Source organism: Silene latifolia, chromosome 9 (assembly GCF_048544455.1).
Source record: "Silene latifolia isolate original U9 population chromosome 9, ASM4854445v1, whole genome shotgun sequence".
In the NCBI taxonomy this organism is placed as follows: Eukaryota; Viridiplantae; Streptophyta; class Magnoliopsida; order Caryophyllales; family Caryophyllaceae; genus Silene; species Silene latifolia.
This window is the reverse complement of record NC_133534.1, coordinates 218,042,328-218,058,801: the sequence shown is the minus strand read 5'-3', so window position 1 is coordinate 218,058,801 and position 16,474 is coordinate 218,042,328. Positions and strand designations below refer to the sequence as shown.

General features: G+C 34.0%; 1 protein-coding gene across 1 annotated transcript; it reads left to right on the top strand.

The window, feature by feature from the left end:
• The first annotated feature begins 202 nt into the window (after nt 1-202).
• Nucleotides 203-15,630, top strand: LOC141602231 (uncharacterized). The gene is made up of 3 exons (XM_074422536.1): nt 203-1,114; nt 1,299-1,595; nt 15,226-15,630. Exons 1-3 carry the CDS (start codon nt 203-205, stop codon nt 15,628-15,630), a joined length of 1,614 nt encoding a protein of 537 aa, XP_074278637.1.
• The last annotated feature ends 844 nt before the right edge of the window (nt 15,631-16,474 follow it).

The window sequence follows — 16,474 nt, the reverse complement described above, 5'->3', positions numbered from 1 at the left end:
TGGAGATGTATCCCACAATGGGATGTGAAAGGTGTTCTATAAGGTTGTCATTCTTCCCCTTATGGTGGTCACCATGGACCATCTAAGACCGTTGCTAAGATTCTCCAATCCGGGTTCTATTGGCCCACTATGTTCCAAGATGCCAAGAATTTCGTGATGGCATGTGATGCTTGCCAAAGAACCGGCTCTATTTCAAGAAGGCATGAGATGCCTCAAACCGGGATACTTGAAGTTGGAATTTTCGATGTATGGGGGTATTGATTACCAAGGCCCTTTTCCTTCATCAAAGGGTAATCGTTACATCTTAGTCGTCGTTGACTATGTCTCTAAATGGGTAGAGGCAATTGCTACTCCAACCAATGATGCTCGTCATGTAATAAACTTGTTCAAAAAAATCATATTTCCACGTTTTGGTGTCCCTAGGGCGGTGATTAGTGATCGTGGCACGCATTTTGGGGAAAAACAACTTGATGCATTGCTTGCTAAGTATGGAGTTTCCCATAGAAGAGGCTTAGCCTATCATCCACAAACAAGTGGCCAAGTTGAAGTTTCAAATCGTGAGCTCAAGTACATACTTGAGAAAGTTGTTACCAAGTTAAGAAAGGATTGGAGTATGAAGCTAGATGACGCCTTGTGGGCATATAGGACCGCTTTTAAGACACCTATTGGCACCTTGCCATATAGGTTGGTCTATGGAAAAGCTTGTCATTTACCCGTAGAGATGGAGCAAAAAGCATACTGGGCAATCAAGGAGCTTAATTTTGATGCTACTTTATGTGGTGAGAAAAGGTTATTGCAACTTAATGAGCTTGATGAATTTCGTTTGCAGGCCTATGAGAGCTCCCGTCTTTATAAGGAGAAAACAAAACGTTGGCATGACAAGAAAATACTCAAGAAAGATTTTCAAATTGGTGACAAAGTGCTTTTGTTTAACTCCCGAATGAAGATTTTTCCCGGAAAGTTGCGATCAAAGTGGTCCGGACCCTACACCGTCATTAATGTCAACAAGCTTGGCTCTATTGAAGTAATGACCACCAATGGAGAGAAGTTCAAAGTCAATGTCCATCGTTTGAAGATTTATCATGAGAATGCTATCATTGGAGTTGTGGAGGAAGTTTTCTTGGACCTTCCGTCTTTGACGAATTAATTCTCAAGCTTCATTACGTCGTGCGGGACATAAAATCAGCGCTTCTCGGGAGGCAACCCGTGTATTGTTGTAATTTTGAAAAATTTTATTGCTTTCATAGAATTAGAGACTTCTTTTTTAGTTTAGTTGTTATTTGAATTGTCATTTGTAGGTGAAAGAAGAAGAGCTCAAGAGGAGCCAAATGATGAAGAAGAAGATGTTGAGATGTTATTCCACCCGAGGGCCCTCACCCATCCTTGTATCCTTGGCCAGAGGGTGGGTTTCGTCTTCTTCTGATCATGTTGCAGGTACTTATAACCCAGTCCATACTATTGTGGTTCGGATTATGGAGTTGAAGGCTATGGAGGCGGCTATGGAGGCTATGATTATTATGTTGGCAGCTCAAGTGGTGCAAGGGGTATTTATGACTATGCTAGTGACTACCAAGCTGGAGGTAGTTCCTTTGATGGTGCGTTGGGATCCGGAGGTGATCACGCACCCTATTGAAGGAAAAGTAGATCTATATACTAACATATTCATATATGTTTTAATTTAATTTGTCATAAAATTAATAAGTGATCTTATGCATGCAAACATATAAACAATATAAAGAAGAAATCATCATCTTACATTGTGATTTTCGGATCAATAGGGCACAAGAGAGTTCTCCTTCTCTCTTGTTCTTGAGCTCTCCAAATGGAAGAACAAGGATTCAAATATAGAATCCCTCCCAAAAGCATATACCCAAGGAAAACTCATAATAACCAATATTATTTAGATCTAGTAATAATATTAGTTTTACTATAAAATTGACACAAAATAAATTGTATTTTTCGCTTGAAAATTTCGGTCAAGAGGAAGTATTTTGTGTGGTTTATTTCTCTAGAAATCTCATAAGATGTAGAGAGCATGTTTCTTTTCTTACTCTAGGAAATTATATGCATGAATGAACGAATGAATAATATTGAAAAGAAAAACCCTTTTCTTTTCTTCTATGGTTGGCCGAAATAATAGCCTTGGGTAGTATGCCCAATGCTTTTTATTTTTGCTCTTCTCAAAAGCTTAGGTTTGCATGGCTACTTGTTAGCTTCCATCATTGTGTTTTCCACTTAAACAATTAACACAATTTCTCCACTAACTCCCTCCATAATTTCGGCACTTTCATTATAAAATGGTTGGTCCATTTTATTTTGTCATTTGTCAATTGTGATATATGTGACATATAACTTGACATGTGAAATTGTAATGTATTTTTAACATATTAAAAATCAACATACTCATAAAATATGTCATATACAAAATCGACTAGTAATTCGTAATTACTTGTACCAAAAGTGTTTCCGAATTATAAACTACAACATTCTGTATTTATAATAATTTATTCATTCCGTTTCAATTGTTTCTGTAAACAATAATTTCATCTAAGTAATAAAACAATTCGATTACTTAGACCGTGTCTCATTTAATCATATTACAATAAGATACGTTAATTATACTCACAAAATCATCCGTCAATTTTAAGCAATTTAATTAACTCGTATCGGTATACGATTAATTAAATAATCAATTAAGAGTATTTCCCTATAGGTATGACCTAAGGGGATCAACTGATCACCACCGTCGCACGACAGTAATGTCAAACTCTAGTCAGCCAATCATTACCGATATGTGTGGACCAGTTGACTGTAAATATTACATCCCACATGTATTCTTAAAATGAGATTTAATAATGATATTTAAATCATGTGATCGCACTATTGTTGAGGACACATTTCCCAACAATCTCCCACTTGTCCTCGACAAGTGTGCGTCACCAATTCTCTTGTCCTATTACTATCTCCCACTCAATGCAAGGTGTCTTTCGGGTCGTACTTGCAAGTGATCATATCGAGAGTGGTTTCCTCGATCTGGAGAATAACTGATTGACCGGATTTATCTATCATAGATACCTTCCGAGCGTGGCCACGCATTTCCAGTTCATTACTCCTCGAGTGGCCCTGAGATATTGTTTTAACCCTGACAAGGGGGTGGACAATTCCTTATCGCACTTATTCCCTTCGACTAGCCACAACCATCATAACCCAAAATATGCCCATTTGACCCCATTTACGAAGGTCGTAGTAACACAAATCAAAGTTAATCTGAAACTGTGGCATCTTAGGCGAACAGTCTTTAGTCAAAAGAATCGACTCATTAGAATACTATAGCAGCTCTCGCCACGACCAGGCTATATAAATTGCCAGAACTCTATAAGCGGTCATAAGGCCCGACAAGGTGTTCCTAACAGTCTGCCTATGTGATCGACTAGTCATCTCACATGACTCTATGGCACTTGAACTTGCCATCAATTGCATCACACTCTAGTCACTTCGAGATGTCACCTCATACAAGCGACTATGGGCTAATACTATGTTAATCCGGGTTCACTTTAACGGGGTTCAACGTTGTCTCTACAACCCGTTTGGATGTAACAAAGTATAATAAAAGAGTTTTAAAGTAAAACTCGAACGACAAATGCGATTATCACATATGAATAGTCAATGCCTGATTACTATTTCATGTTCTATAATCTAATTTGATCTTGTACGTAGTTGTTCATTTCAATTGAATTGAAATGACATGACTCATCATGTTTAGCCTTTGAGAAGGCTTTGGTTAGTAGGTTTTATTAATTTCTTGTACCTTACTCAACCTTACTACATACTCGTTTTCCTTTGTAATGTATACATTTGCATTACAAAACTTTCTGAGTACGTCGAGATCCAATCAAGACATAGGCCCTTTAGCCTAAGAATAGCTCCCACTGTTTTCACAGTGTGCGGGACTCATCCTTCTTGCACATCTCATGATTGCAAGTGTACTCAATTTCCGTTATAAATATCTCTCATTGTTCTTTATTGCCTAGAACGATTCTAGAAAATCTACTTCCTATTTAATATTGCCACAATGGTATCTTAACCATCCTAATGTGTTTTGATTATGGTTTTGTCGGAAACCATGCGCAATCTCAATTGTCAATTGTCACTTGTGTAACACCCTTACATAAAATTGCATCATAAACACTTTGCATCATAGCCTTAATGCTTCTGCAAGCACTTAAGGGTAATCTTTATGGCTTACTTGGTAAAGATTACTTAAATTCGATTTTGAAAATAATTCATCATACTCAAAGTACATGAAGTGTTATACATCATTACTTATTTAATTGATCCGCAAGAATGAAGCAAATGAAATCAATCAAATATGTTCAATTTAATTGAACTGGTCATGAATCTTATCAACATAAGACTTCTTATTGACGCCAATATCATGTGGATTTATCTTCATAAATCCGGATATTAAAGATGTATTATAATACTCCAAAAGTCTTACATCATTCGCAATGATCAATATGTCATCCACATATAAGACTAATTAAAATTACCGTAACTCCCACTAAACTCCATGTATAAACACAACTTCTTGACTTATCGAGAAAAGTTTTATAACATGACCAAAACATTGATTCCAACTCATTGATGTCCTACTTAAGATTCTCTCTTAAGTTTCACATTATCTTAGGATTGCAAGAATCTACTAAACTCAAGACATGTATTGAATACATTCCTTCTTTTGAAGAAGTGGGTTTTAGATTCACATGCTGTATGCGTATCCTCATAATGAAACACAATCCCTAAGAAAATCCAAATAGACTTAAGCATTTCAATTAGTGCAAAACCCTTTGCAACCAATATTGCTTTGAAATCTCTCTTTATTAGTGCAAAACCCTTTGTCACTAATCAAACCCTTTTGTTTCGGATTTTCATGGCTCTAAGCCTTGTATTGAGTTGTGACTTAAACACTCTTATGTAAGTCATATGTTCATTACTTTCTAGAAGTAATCAACTTGAATCAAACAATTTCTTTTGTAATTTATAAGCTCTTTACTTTCTTAAAAGTAGCATGAATTCATCATCTTTAACAAGTGACGAATTTTAACCTCCTAGGTTTTGAAGAAACAATGTCTTACACAAAACGTCTCATGTAGCCAAGAAAGACCAGTTTCTTGCGACATAACATTCTTTGTGGCATTCTTTGTGGCTCTTGAATAATTTCTCCCATTCTGTCTTCTAGAAATAAACTTGTATTTTATAAAGACAGCTTCACGAGCCGCAAACCCGTCGTACTCGTGATAATTGAAAAGGGAAAAATGAGCATTTGTTTCTTGTGAAAACTTACAAACTATTTCGGCAACCCTTACCATTTCATATCTCATATGATTCGATTTAGTGGAAAAATAATCTAGACAAAATGATAAAATCCCCAAAAGGATCAAGTAACTCAAAGTAACTTGATCGAAGTCCAAACCTTATCGAATAGCGTTTGAATTCTTATCCAATCATACATTATCCCATAATGCGTGTTAAGAGAGATTAATTTGTGATACTATATCATAATTTATTTGGCTTATATCAAAGTCTTCACTTTGATAATCCCATCACGACTAAATCGTGATTCCTTGAACTCTTTGAAATTCTTCAAAGATTTCTCTATTTACCTTATTAAGTGAACATATTAGTGTCAACTTAAATCGTTGGTAAAAGATAATGATCAACCTATTTTGGATCGATGATTTACAACCTCGATCTCCTTTTCAACCAAAAGGCACGAGACATCTTGCTTTGAATACAAGATACACATATACCATTAATAATCTAATGGTTTCAAGAGTACTCGATAACTCTTTGCGTTCATCATTCCAAAATTCAAGGTTTAATCTTGGGTTACCAATTTGAGTCTTGCATCATCTTCATGATATATCATTCTAGTTTGGTTTAGAATATAATCACCTTGATAATGGGCTAGCCATACATCAAATCGTGGTGTATAGGGTCACAAAAGTGAAACCTCTTTTGTATCTTAACAAGTTTGTATTCTTATTTAGAGTTATGTACTTAATAGTCACAATTAAGTACAACTCCAAACCCAAAAACTAGGTTTAGTACACAATGACTCTATCTCTCGACTTCATTGTTGCTAGTCGTCATATTCTAATCATCTTATGTGTCTAATACAATGATGAAAACCTCCACTGGTTTCTAATATTGACGAAGTGGTACTAGCAAAATTTATGTTTAATCAAATAAACATTTAAAGAAGAAGGTCCCATTAGATGTCCCACAACTAACTTGTTGATTCTTCAATAATTTGGGGTAGTTTCCTTTCTTGTGTCCAACATTTAAGACAATGGAAACTTTATCGTTCGGGATTGATAGGTTTAGTATCGTCATTCTCAACAACTTTACCTTTAACATTACCTTGTATCAATTCCATTATAATCTTTACTTCTTGAACCTCGTCCTCATCTTAACGGTTTAAGAGAATGCTCCCACTTATTTCAATGAGTCTTTGCTTTGAGAAGCAAAATTGAATTCATGAAGATTACTCTTCATTTGTTCGTTTTAGTCTTAAAACTTTCATTGAAGTGGTTGCGTTATTTTGGTCAACTTTGATTTCCAACAAATCTAGTTATCAAAACAATTTATCGCTTCAAGGTACTTAATTCAATTAAGTATATGAATAACAATCCATTGTAAGTAGATGTGTTAGTCAAGAATTAAAAACCTGTTTGATAATGAATAACCTTTATCTATACTCTTTAAAAGAGATCCTTAGTAATGGTTTATTTGAGGTTTTAGAAGCAAATTCATATTTGTCTTTAGTTACGATGTTTTAATGGAGGTTTTGGAAAAATCGAAATGATATCGTATATGAATTGTGGTAAAGAAATAGAACAATATAATAACGGAATAGTGGAAAACTTAACATTTATCGTTTTAATAATACTTGTAAATAAGTATAGCATTTATATAGTGACCTCTACCCAACTATGTAAATGATTCCAAGATCCAAATTCATATTAACTTGGGCACGGTGTGGCCGATACATCCCTTATCAATATAACTCGGTGGATTAACTCTTTAATCGATTCTACTTTTAGAACTCTTGGTCGATAAAATTACATTAACATTTATCTTTAGCCCAAAACACATCCGACAAGGGCACGGTGTGGCCAATACATCCCTTATCAAAAACTTTTGTTGAGTTCAACCCAAATTTCGAATAAATGTGTCCATGATCCAAATCCACATCAACTTGGGCACGGTGTGGCCGATACATCCCTTATCAACATGAATTCGGTGGATAGACATTTATCACCCACTTCCCCTACGTAACAAGGTTTGTACACCGGTGTGGCCGAGTGCACTCCCTCACGAAATAGGTTTTCATGGTTTCTACTATGTGGTAAGGCTAAGTCTCAATTGTTTATTTTAGCGAGAGGTCATGTCAATTTATTATCTATCACGTTTTAAGTGAACTAAAGCGGTGAACTACGATAATTATAATTGACACGGTCGATATACTCGATTAAAAGATGATGCATGTTTTAGTTATGGCGATTTAGCGATGCATGCGACATATAAATAAAATGCAAAGCATAAATTAAATCCTAGTATGGCCTTCCTAAAATAGAAAATCTAATTAACTATTACATATTCGGAAACCAACTCCATTGGTCCCTTGAACTTCGGTTGTGACACGCATCTCGAGGTAGCACCGTCTTTATGTATCGCCATCTTGAAGAAATCCGTCTTTGGGAACTCCGAGATAAATTAAATTACATAGCAAATTACATAATTTCCTATTATACATTTGTAACTAAAATAAAATAAATCTATTAAATTACAAAACGGTGATACGAGATCACAATAAAATTACAACCGAATCAATATCCCCATACATTTCGGGAAATACCAATTAAAATCTAAGGCCATACTAAGTAAAAATTACATAATTCAAAAATTACATAAATAAAATTATGACAATCATAAAGAAAATGCAACATTATAATATGTATGAACATGCCCAATTTTATGCTAAATCGCCTTTAATTAGCCAATATCGTATATTACTCGGTTTTTACGGATTTGCGTGATTTCAACATTTTATAATCACAAAAATTACATAAATTCATATTTATGCATAAGTTAATTACCCTAACCTCTTAGGACTCAAAAATTAGTCTTCACTAATTATTTGACCATAATTAACCCATATTTCTAAAAAATTGTTCATTAATGGACCAAAAATTATAAAAATAAGCTATAAACTTCAAATAAATCACAAAATTTCAAATAAATTCAAAATTTGAAATTTAAACTCATGAACATTCTGGAAAAAATACCATGACACTAATAATGTTCAAAAACTTAGGTTAAAAATTTCGAATTTTTATCCGGAAAAACAATGTTGCGGTTTATCGGTTTTAACTAAAATAATCATAAAAACATGTGAAAAATTATATACACCAACTTTTCAATTTTAGATCTGAAAAAGATAATAAAATACAACATATAATGTTTTATCTTAGTCATAGATTATGTTTTATTAATTTTTCACTAATAATGTCACTATTTATGCTATTTTTCTTCAAAAATCCATAAATCATGCAAAAAGACTTCAATATAGCCTATTAGTTTACACACATCTTGTAAAATTGCATGTGACAACATACTAAATTTCTATGACCAGATTCGAAATTTATCTCATATTAACCTATTTTTCACCTAAATCCGAGTTTAATAATGAAAAATCCATTTTTCGAGCATAAGAAGTCCAAAAATTATGAAAATTTACAGGATATCTCAAAATAATATATGTTACAACATATCCAAAAATCACTGGAAAATACGAAGTAAAGCTAATTTTAGTCCGAAAATGACATTTTTAATCATAAAATCATATTTTAATGCCATTATTGTATAATATGAACAATAAAAATCTGTAAATTAACCAAAATATCCTAAAAACATTTTAGGACCAGAAATTTTAACATGCATAAATTAATTTCGTGATATATCACAATAACACAAATTATACAAGTTTTATATGTTAATCTTTATAACTCGGAAAAATTTTTAACCGATTTGCATGCAAACAACCATGGCTCTGATACCAATTGAAGGAAAAGTAGATCTATATACTAATATATTCATATATGTTTTAATTTAATTTGTCATAAAATTAATAAGTGATTTTATGCATGCAAACATATAAACAATATAAAGAAGAAATCATCATCTTACATTGTGATTTTCGGATCAATAGGGCACAAGAGAGTTCTCCTTCTCTCTTGTTCTTGAGCTCTCCAAATGGAAGAACAAGGATTCAAATATAGAATCCCTCCCAAAAGCATATACCCAAGGAAAACTCATAATAACCAATATTATTTAGATCTAGTAATAATATTAGTTTTACTATAAAATTGACACAAAATAAATTGTATTTTTCGCTTGAAAATTTCGGTCAAGAGGGAGTATTTTGTGTGGTTTATTTCTCTAGAAATCTCATAAGATGTAGAGAGCATGTTTCTTTTCTTACTCTAGGAAATTATATGCATGAATGAATGAATGAATAATATTGAAAAGAAAAACCCTTTTCTTTTCTTCTATGGTTGGACGAAATAATAGCCTTGGGTAGTATGCCCAATGCTTTTTATTTTTGCTCTTCTCAAAAGCTTAGGTTTGCATGGCTACTTGTTAGCTTCCATCATTGTGTTTTCCACTTAAACAATTAACACAATTTCTCCACTAACTCCCTCCATAATTTCGGCACTTTCATTATAAAATGGTTGGTCCATTTTATTTTGTCATTTGTCAATTGTGATATATGTGACATATAACTTGACATGTGAAATTGTAATGTATTTTTAACATATTAAAAATCAACATACTCATAAAATATGTCATATACAAAATCGGCTAGTAATTCGTAATTACTTGTACCAAAAGTGTTTCCGAATTATAAACTACAACATTCTGTATTTATAATAATTTATTCATTCCGTTTCAATTGTTTCTGTAAACAATAATTTCATCTAAGTAATAAAACAATTCGATTACTTAGACCGTGTCTCATTTAATCATATTACAATAAGATACGTTAATTATACTCACAAAATCATCCGTCAATTTTAAGCAATTTAATTAACTCGTATCGGTATACGATTAATTAAATAATCAATTAAGAGTATTTCCCTATAGGTATGACCTAAGGGGATCAATCGATCACCACCGTCGTAAATGCGACGATAATGTCAAACTCTAGTCGACCAATCATTACCGATATGTGTGGACCGATTGATCAAAATATTACATCCCACATGTATTCTTAAAATGAGATTTAATAATGATATTTAAATCATGTGATCGCACTATTGTTGAGGACACATTTCCCAACACCTATATGAGCCGAGCCACTGCTGGTGGCCCTTTTCTTGATGACGAAATGTATGACCCCCTTGTACATACTAGTTTGGGGGAGGCTAGATCGTTTAGTAAGCTTTTCTTCCTTTGCATTTAGTTTTTTGTTCCCTTTCCCCATTAAACGTATTGTACCTTGCTGGATAATGTGCTGAAAACCATTTTCTACGGTTTGATGGTTATTTCTTGTGTGCACATTGGGGACAATGTGATGTTTAGCTTGGGGGAGGAATTTGCATCTAGTTAGAGCATATTAGTTAGCTTTGCATGTAGTTTAGTTGAAAAAAAAAAAATCAAAAATTTGAAAAATTGTTTTCTCTTGTGACATTATGATGCTTATCCCCACTTGAGCTTACTATTTTCTCTCCTTGCTTATCCCAATTATAGCTTTATAGCTAATGATTCGTACTTATCGACGGGATTTTGCATTCATGGGGATGTCTTGACATAGTGAGTAGATGGAATTTAGATCTAGTAGGCTTGATCTTGACATTGACAACCTAAAAAATTGGTAAGGTAGAGCCTCTAACGACCGGTGCATCTATATCCGATCTCATCTAGGTGTGTGTAGGTCTCCTTATGGTGTACGTCATGTCAAAACGCATAAGTATGGTCTTTATCCCATTTCTAACGAGCATTGCATTCATATTTTGCGAGCATTTGAAGCCGTTCACATGACTATTGTTGCCCATTTTGAAACCCTCTCATACATTTCCTCATATCTAGCTACATTAAAAACTTGCCTACCTTGTTGAGCTACTAACTTTATCATTTGTGTTTGGGTGCTTATTTGGGATATTGCTCAGCTTATGTCATTGTGAGCTTGGTTGGGCGAAATTACTGATTTTCGTACCTTTGTGTCTACTTGAAATGTTATCTTGAGATTGAAAAAGGAGGATGGAAGGAAATTGAGAAGTTGAGAAAAACAAAGTGAAATTTGTGAAGAATGAAAAACAAAAGTGAATTGAAAAAAAAAAAGTTGAAAAAAGTGACGAAAACAAAGAAAATCAAAGAAAGAAGCATGATCAAAATGAAAAAAAAATGAATTTGTTGAAAATTTTTAGAAAAGAAGAAGAGAAGAGGTTTGTGAAATAACTTCTATGTTGTTAATCATGATTTTTGGGAAGTTTACTTTTGTTTTGAATTAAAAGGAAGTCGAATTGCTGATTTTGGCTTCATGTCCTCTACTTGGGATTGGGTTGGAGTTTGGATTGAGCATACATGCACATCTTGGTTAGTTGCTAGCTTAACTTAGCACCACTTTCCATAATTCATTTGTTCCCCCTTCGTACCCATATCCCTTTACCTAATTTTTACCATTGGCTTCTTTCTATGCTTGCATTTTGATTGCTTTAACTTATGGACGTGGAATGATTACCATATTAGGTTGCGGGCGCATTCTCATGAGTCGGAGTAGGTGAGTGCCACTCAAATAAATTGCCTTTTACATACAGATGTGTGCTTGAGTGAACCGCGAGAGTCCATTGTCAAAAGATCATGCAAGAGCCGAAAAGTTTAGATGAAGTCTTTCATGCTACGCCGCCATGTAAATCTCATCCATGTTTTTGCATTCTCCCTATGCCCATGTTGTTTCGGGATTATGATTCATTGTGCTTATTAGCTGATGTTGGGATTTAGTGACTCGTTGCCTTGTCTTGATTTGTATGCTTGCTTGAGGACAAGCAAGGGCTTAGCTTGGGGGAATTTGATGTGTCGTATTTTTATATTATTTTCACCCCTCTTTTAGCTCGATTTTACATGATAATTGCACTTTATAAAATGATTTTATGAGCTAATTCCGTGTTCTAGGTGTTTTGCATGCATTATTGCGTTTTTATAGAAAATGAAGCAATTGTCGGATTTTTCCTATCATTTTGGCACTCACCGAGAATCACGAGGCTACTTGAGACGAGTCTTGGCCATGGAAGGTCATTTTGGGAAGATTATTGCAACCCCAAGCATATAATTTGCTATATTTTATATACTTATTTTCCATAATTTTACATTGATTTTAAGCATTATAGTGTATTTTAATAATAAATTCCTTCCTATAACATTTTACTGCAATTATATAATTATTTGTAGGAAGGAGTTATTTTGATGCTGATATTAGCTAAACGGCTAAGCGAGGCGATGAATAAAAACTGGCAAAACAATTAAGGACTACATGCTCAGACTCAAAATCTCCAAGTCCACAAAATAAAAACGAAGCCGTCCAAAATAAAATGAAAGCCAACTATTGAATAATGTTGACAAGACCATCATTTTACAAATGATAAAATAAAGAAGCATATTCGTAGAAGTTGGTACATTGAACATCAATTCTTGAAGCATTCAATTTGATGATGTTTCATTGAAGGATTTTTACGAGCAAAACGCATGCAGCATTTACATGGGTGAAGAGTTATTCTGACAATTACAACATGAAACCTCTCAAATTAATTCTTTAATTCATGAAACATTCTTTATGTGAAGAAACTTCATGCACTAAAAGCGCAAAACCGTAGGAATAATTTTATATGTAATGTATTTATATTAATTATTTGTTCAAAACGTACATGTATAATTAAATTTGAAAGCTCAAATGATCGCCTATATAATGGAGGTGATTTGCTTTTGAGAAGTACGAAAATATAGACATAGACAACAAATAATAAAATAATTAGTTCCATATTAAATTCTATCCATTCTCTCATTATTTACATCAATTATCTTTATTATATTTTAATATTGTTTATGCTATTATTTGACCAATTTATATATTGTTACCATGTTCATATTTATTCATCTTATTGTTGTTAGTCTACTCATAATTATGTGTGAGTAGTTTCTTAATCTAGGGGAGGGGAAGCCATGTTTGATTAGCCATTTACACATGTTGAATTAAAGAATTATATTATCAAATTGTTGCTTATAATACATGCTTGTTTCATATTGTTAATCTTTGATTGTTGGCCATAATCGTTGATTAATTTGTTATTCATTTCCTAAGAGCGAAAGTCGGGAATTGAATTAGGCAAAGTATGTTTTAATAGTTCGATCTAATTTGTGCGAGAGCTCGTTAGTAATCGTTCTATGGTTGGGTAATAGACCGAGAGGAAATTGCTAATAACCTAAACAACATTTGATTTTATGTTCGTCTTATTTGAGATCAATTTATGTTAATCTACATGTGTGACCCCATTCACCCTAGATCCTTATTCATAATTGTTTACAACTTATTTTTCATCATTGCTTTTACTTTAATCAAATCAAACCAAACCAAATCGTGACCGACCTTGATATAATTCTACTCATAGCTTGTCATATTGCGTCCACCGTCTCCCTGATATCGACCCCTACTTCCCTAACTACATTCATTTGTTGTTAGCTATGCCTAGGGTATTTTATCTTTGTTAGGTACGCGATAAGCCTACCAGTCCTTATTTCTACTCATGTCACATTTATTATTTAAGGTCAAGTTCAAATTTAAATTTGGGGTATACGTGTGTGCGTCGGGAGCAACATAGGCTCCGATAACAACCGTGATAATGCGAAAAATATAACTAATAAATTTAAGCGGAAATTATGATATTTTAAAAACTTATTATTATTTAAAGTTTAACATGCGCGAGTCACTAACAAAATGAAACGAGTGCAACGATAAGTAACTTAGGTTATTACAAACCAAGTCTAGCAAAAAGGGGGAAAAGATATCCCACGAATAACAAGTCTAAAGGTGAGTCCAAGCATAACGATAGACAAAAATCCAACGGTCAAGGTACTCACTAGCTCACGCATGTCTTCACCCCATAAATTCACCAACTAATACCTGTCATTCATGTAAACATTAACGCCACAGTCAATAGTTTACATATCCAAGCAACCAACTTTACCCAATTGTTCTCAACTCAAAGTTTACAAACTAACAATTTCATGTCCTAATTAAACACAAATATTAAGCATGAATAAGATGGTTTACTCATTAATTCATCCATGTAACTAACCCAATTCATCCATGTAAACACCCATGTAACCAAAAGACTAGAAATTTCTCAAACAACGATAAGATGGCTTCACATACAAACTTATTCAACAATAAACATGTAAAACATGTAAAGATTCAAACTTTAACACACATATGAGTATACTACATCATATAAACACACAAATTTGACATAATATCGAGTAACCTATCACCGTTCCCTTTAACACTTCAAATAACACGATTCCGACTCAATACTACTCCAGAATACTAAAACTTTCGCCTAGAAATAAGTTTAAGACAAAAGGGGTTAGAAAACTCATTTTACAAAATGATGGATTTTCTAAAAGGTTCAAAAGGTAAGATTTTTCTTACATTGAAAGAAGGAGGAGAAGGAGAGGAGAAGATTGGTACAAAAATCATAGGATTTCGTTTAGAAACGAAGAAATGGCATCCGTCTTAAACTTTGAGTTTTTGAAGATTTAATGGTGAAAATCTCATTTTTCTTAAAGAAGAAGATGAAGAAAAGTTGCTGAAAAATTAGAAGGGAAACTCTAAAAGAAGGAGTTTTTGTTGTTTTAAAGATGGTCCATAGTTTTGTTTTGGCCCAATAACAAAGGCATTTGGTTTGTGACTCGGTTTTGCACTAAAAAGACTCACACTACGACATTTAAGGCATTCCGTGTCCAAATAAAACCAAATTAATTTTTTTGAAACGAAAACACGATTTTGAATTTATAAAACAAATAAATAATATACGAATTAAAATCGAGAATTATTAAATTAGCGATTTTTATAAATTACACATTAAGTTAAATTCGCGGGTGTTACAGCGTATCAGGCCAGCTTACAGATGTGATCCCACAGCAACCAAGGAACTGCAGCAACAAATTGAGGACTTAATGACCAAGGGCTTTGTGAGGGAGTCACTGAGTCCCTGTGCAGTGCCTTCTTCACTAGTGCCTAAGAAGGATGGAACTTGGAGGATGTGTACTGACAGCAGGGCTATAAACATCATAGTCAAGTATAGGTTCCCCATTCCAAGACTGGATAATATGTTGGATGAGCTCAGTGGAGCCAAGATATTTTCTAAAATAGATCTTAGCCAAGGGTATCATCAGGTGAGAATAAGAGAAGGTGATGAGTGGAAAACAACTTTTAAGACCAAGGCAAGCATGGCTTGTATGAGTGGCTTATCATGCTATTTGGTCTATCAAATGTCCCAAGCACCTTCATGAGGCTAATGACTGAAGTTCTGAGGCCTTGCCTTAGAAAATTTGTTGTGGTATACTTTGATGACATACTCATCTACAGCAATAGTCTAAATGAGCATCTATCACACCTGGAAGCAATCTTCAGAATACTTAGGGAACAAAAGCTGTATGGAAAGCTTGAGAAATGTACCTTCATGGTCAATGAGGTAGCATTTCCGGGGTATATGATATCGGGAAGAGGAATATCAGATGATCAGGAGAAGATCAAAGCAATGCAGACATGGCCAATCCTACAAACAATCACAAAAGTAAGGGGATTCCATGGACTAACATCTTTTACAGGAGATTCATCAGGAACTTTAGCTCAGTTGTTGCACCAATCACTGAGTGCATAAGAAAGGGAGATTTCCAATGGCTGATGCTGCTCAACAGTCCTTTGAGAAAATAAAGAAGCTGATGTGTGAGACTCTCATTTTAAAGCTACCAGACTTTGATCAATTATTTGAAGTGGAGTGTGATGCCAGTGGAGTTGGAATAGGAGCTGTCCTGATCCAATGCCAGAGACCTGTGGCATACTTCAGTAAAACGTTGAATGGAGCCAAGTTGAAATATTCAACTTATGACAAGGAATTCTATGCAATCATTAGAGCCCTTACACACTGGAGTCACTACCTGAAACTTAACCATTTGTGTTGCATTCAGACCATGAGGCCCTTAAATACATCAATGGCCAACACAAATTGAGCCATAAGCATGCTAAATGGGTAGAGTTCCTACAGGCATTCACTTTTTCAAGCAAATACAAGGAAGGGAAACAAAATGTAGTTGCTGATGCCCTATCTAGGAGGCACTCTCTCCTAACTGTCAT

What these genes read in the sequence shown, in the direction of transcription:
- LOC141602231 (XM_074422536.1), top strand. Translation starts at nt 203, where the DNA reads ATGAGATGCCTCAAACCGGGATACTTGAAGTTGGAATTTTCGATGTAT. An exon ending in TCATTGGAGTTGTGGAGGAA is followed by an intron (nt 1,115 to 1,298) that starts GTTTTCTTGGAC and finishes TGTCATTTGTAG; the next exon opens with GTGAAAGAAGAAGAGCTCAA. An exon ending in TGGAGGTAGTTCCTTTGATG is followed by an intron (nt 1,596 to 15,225) that starts GTGCGTTGGGAT and finishes CGGGTGTTACAG; the next exon opens with CGTATCAGGCCAGCTTACAG.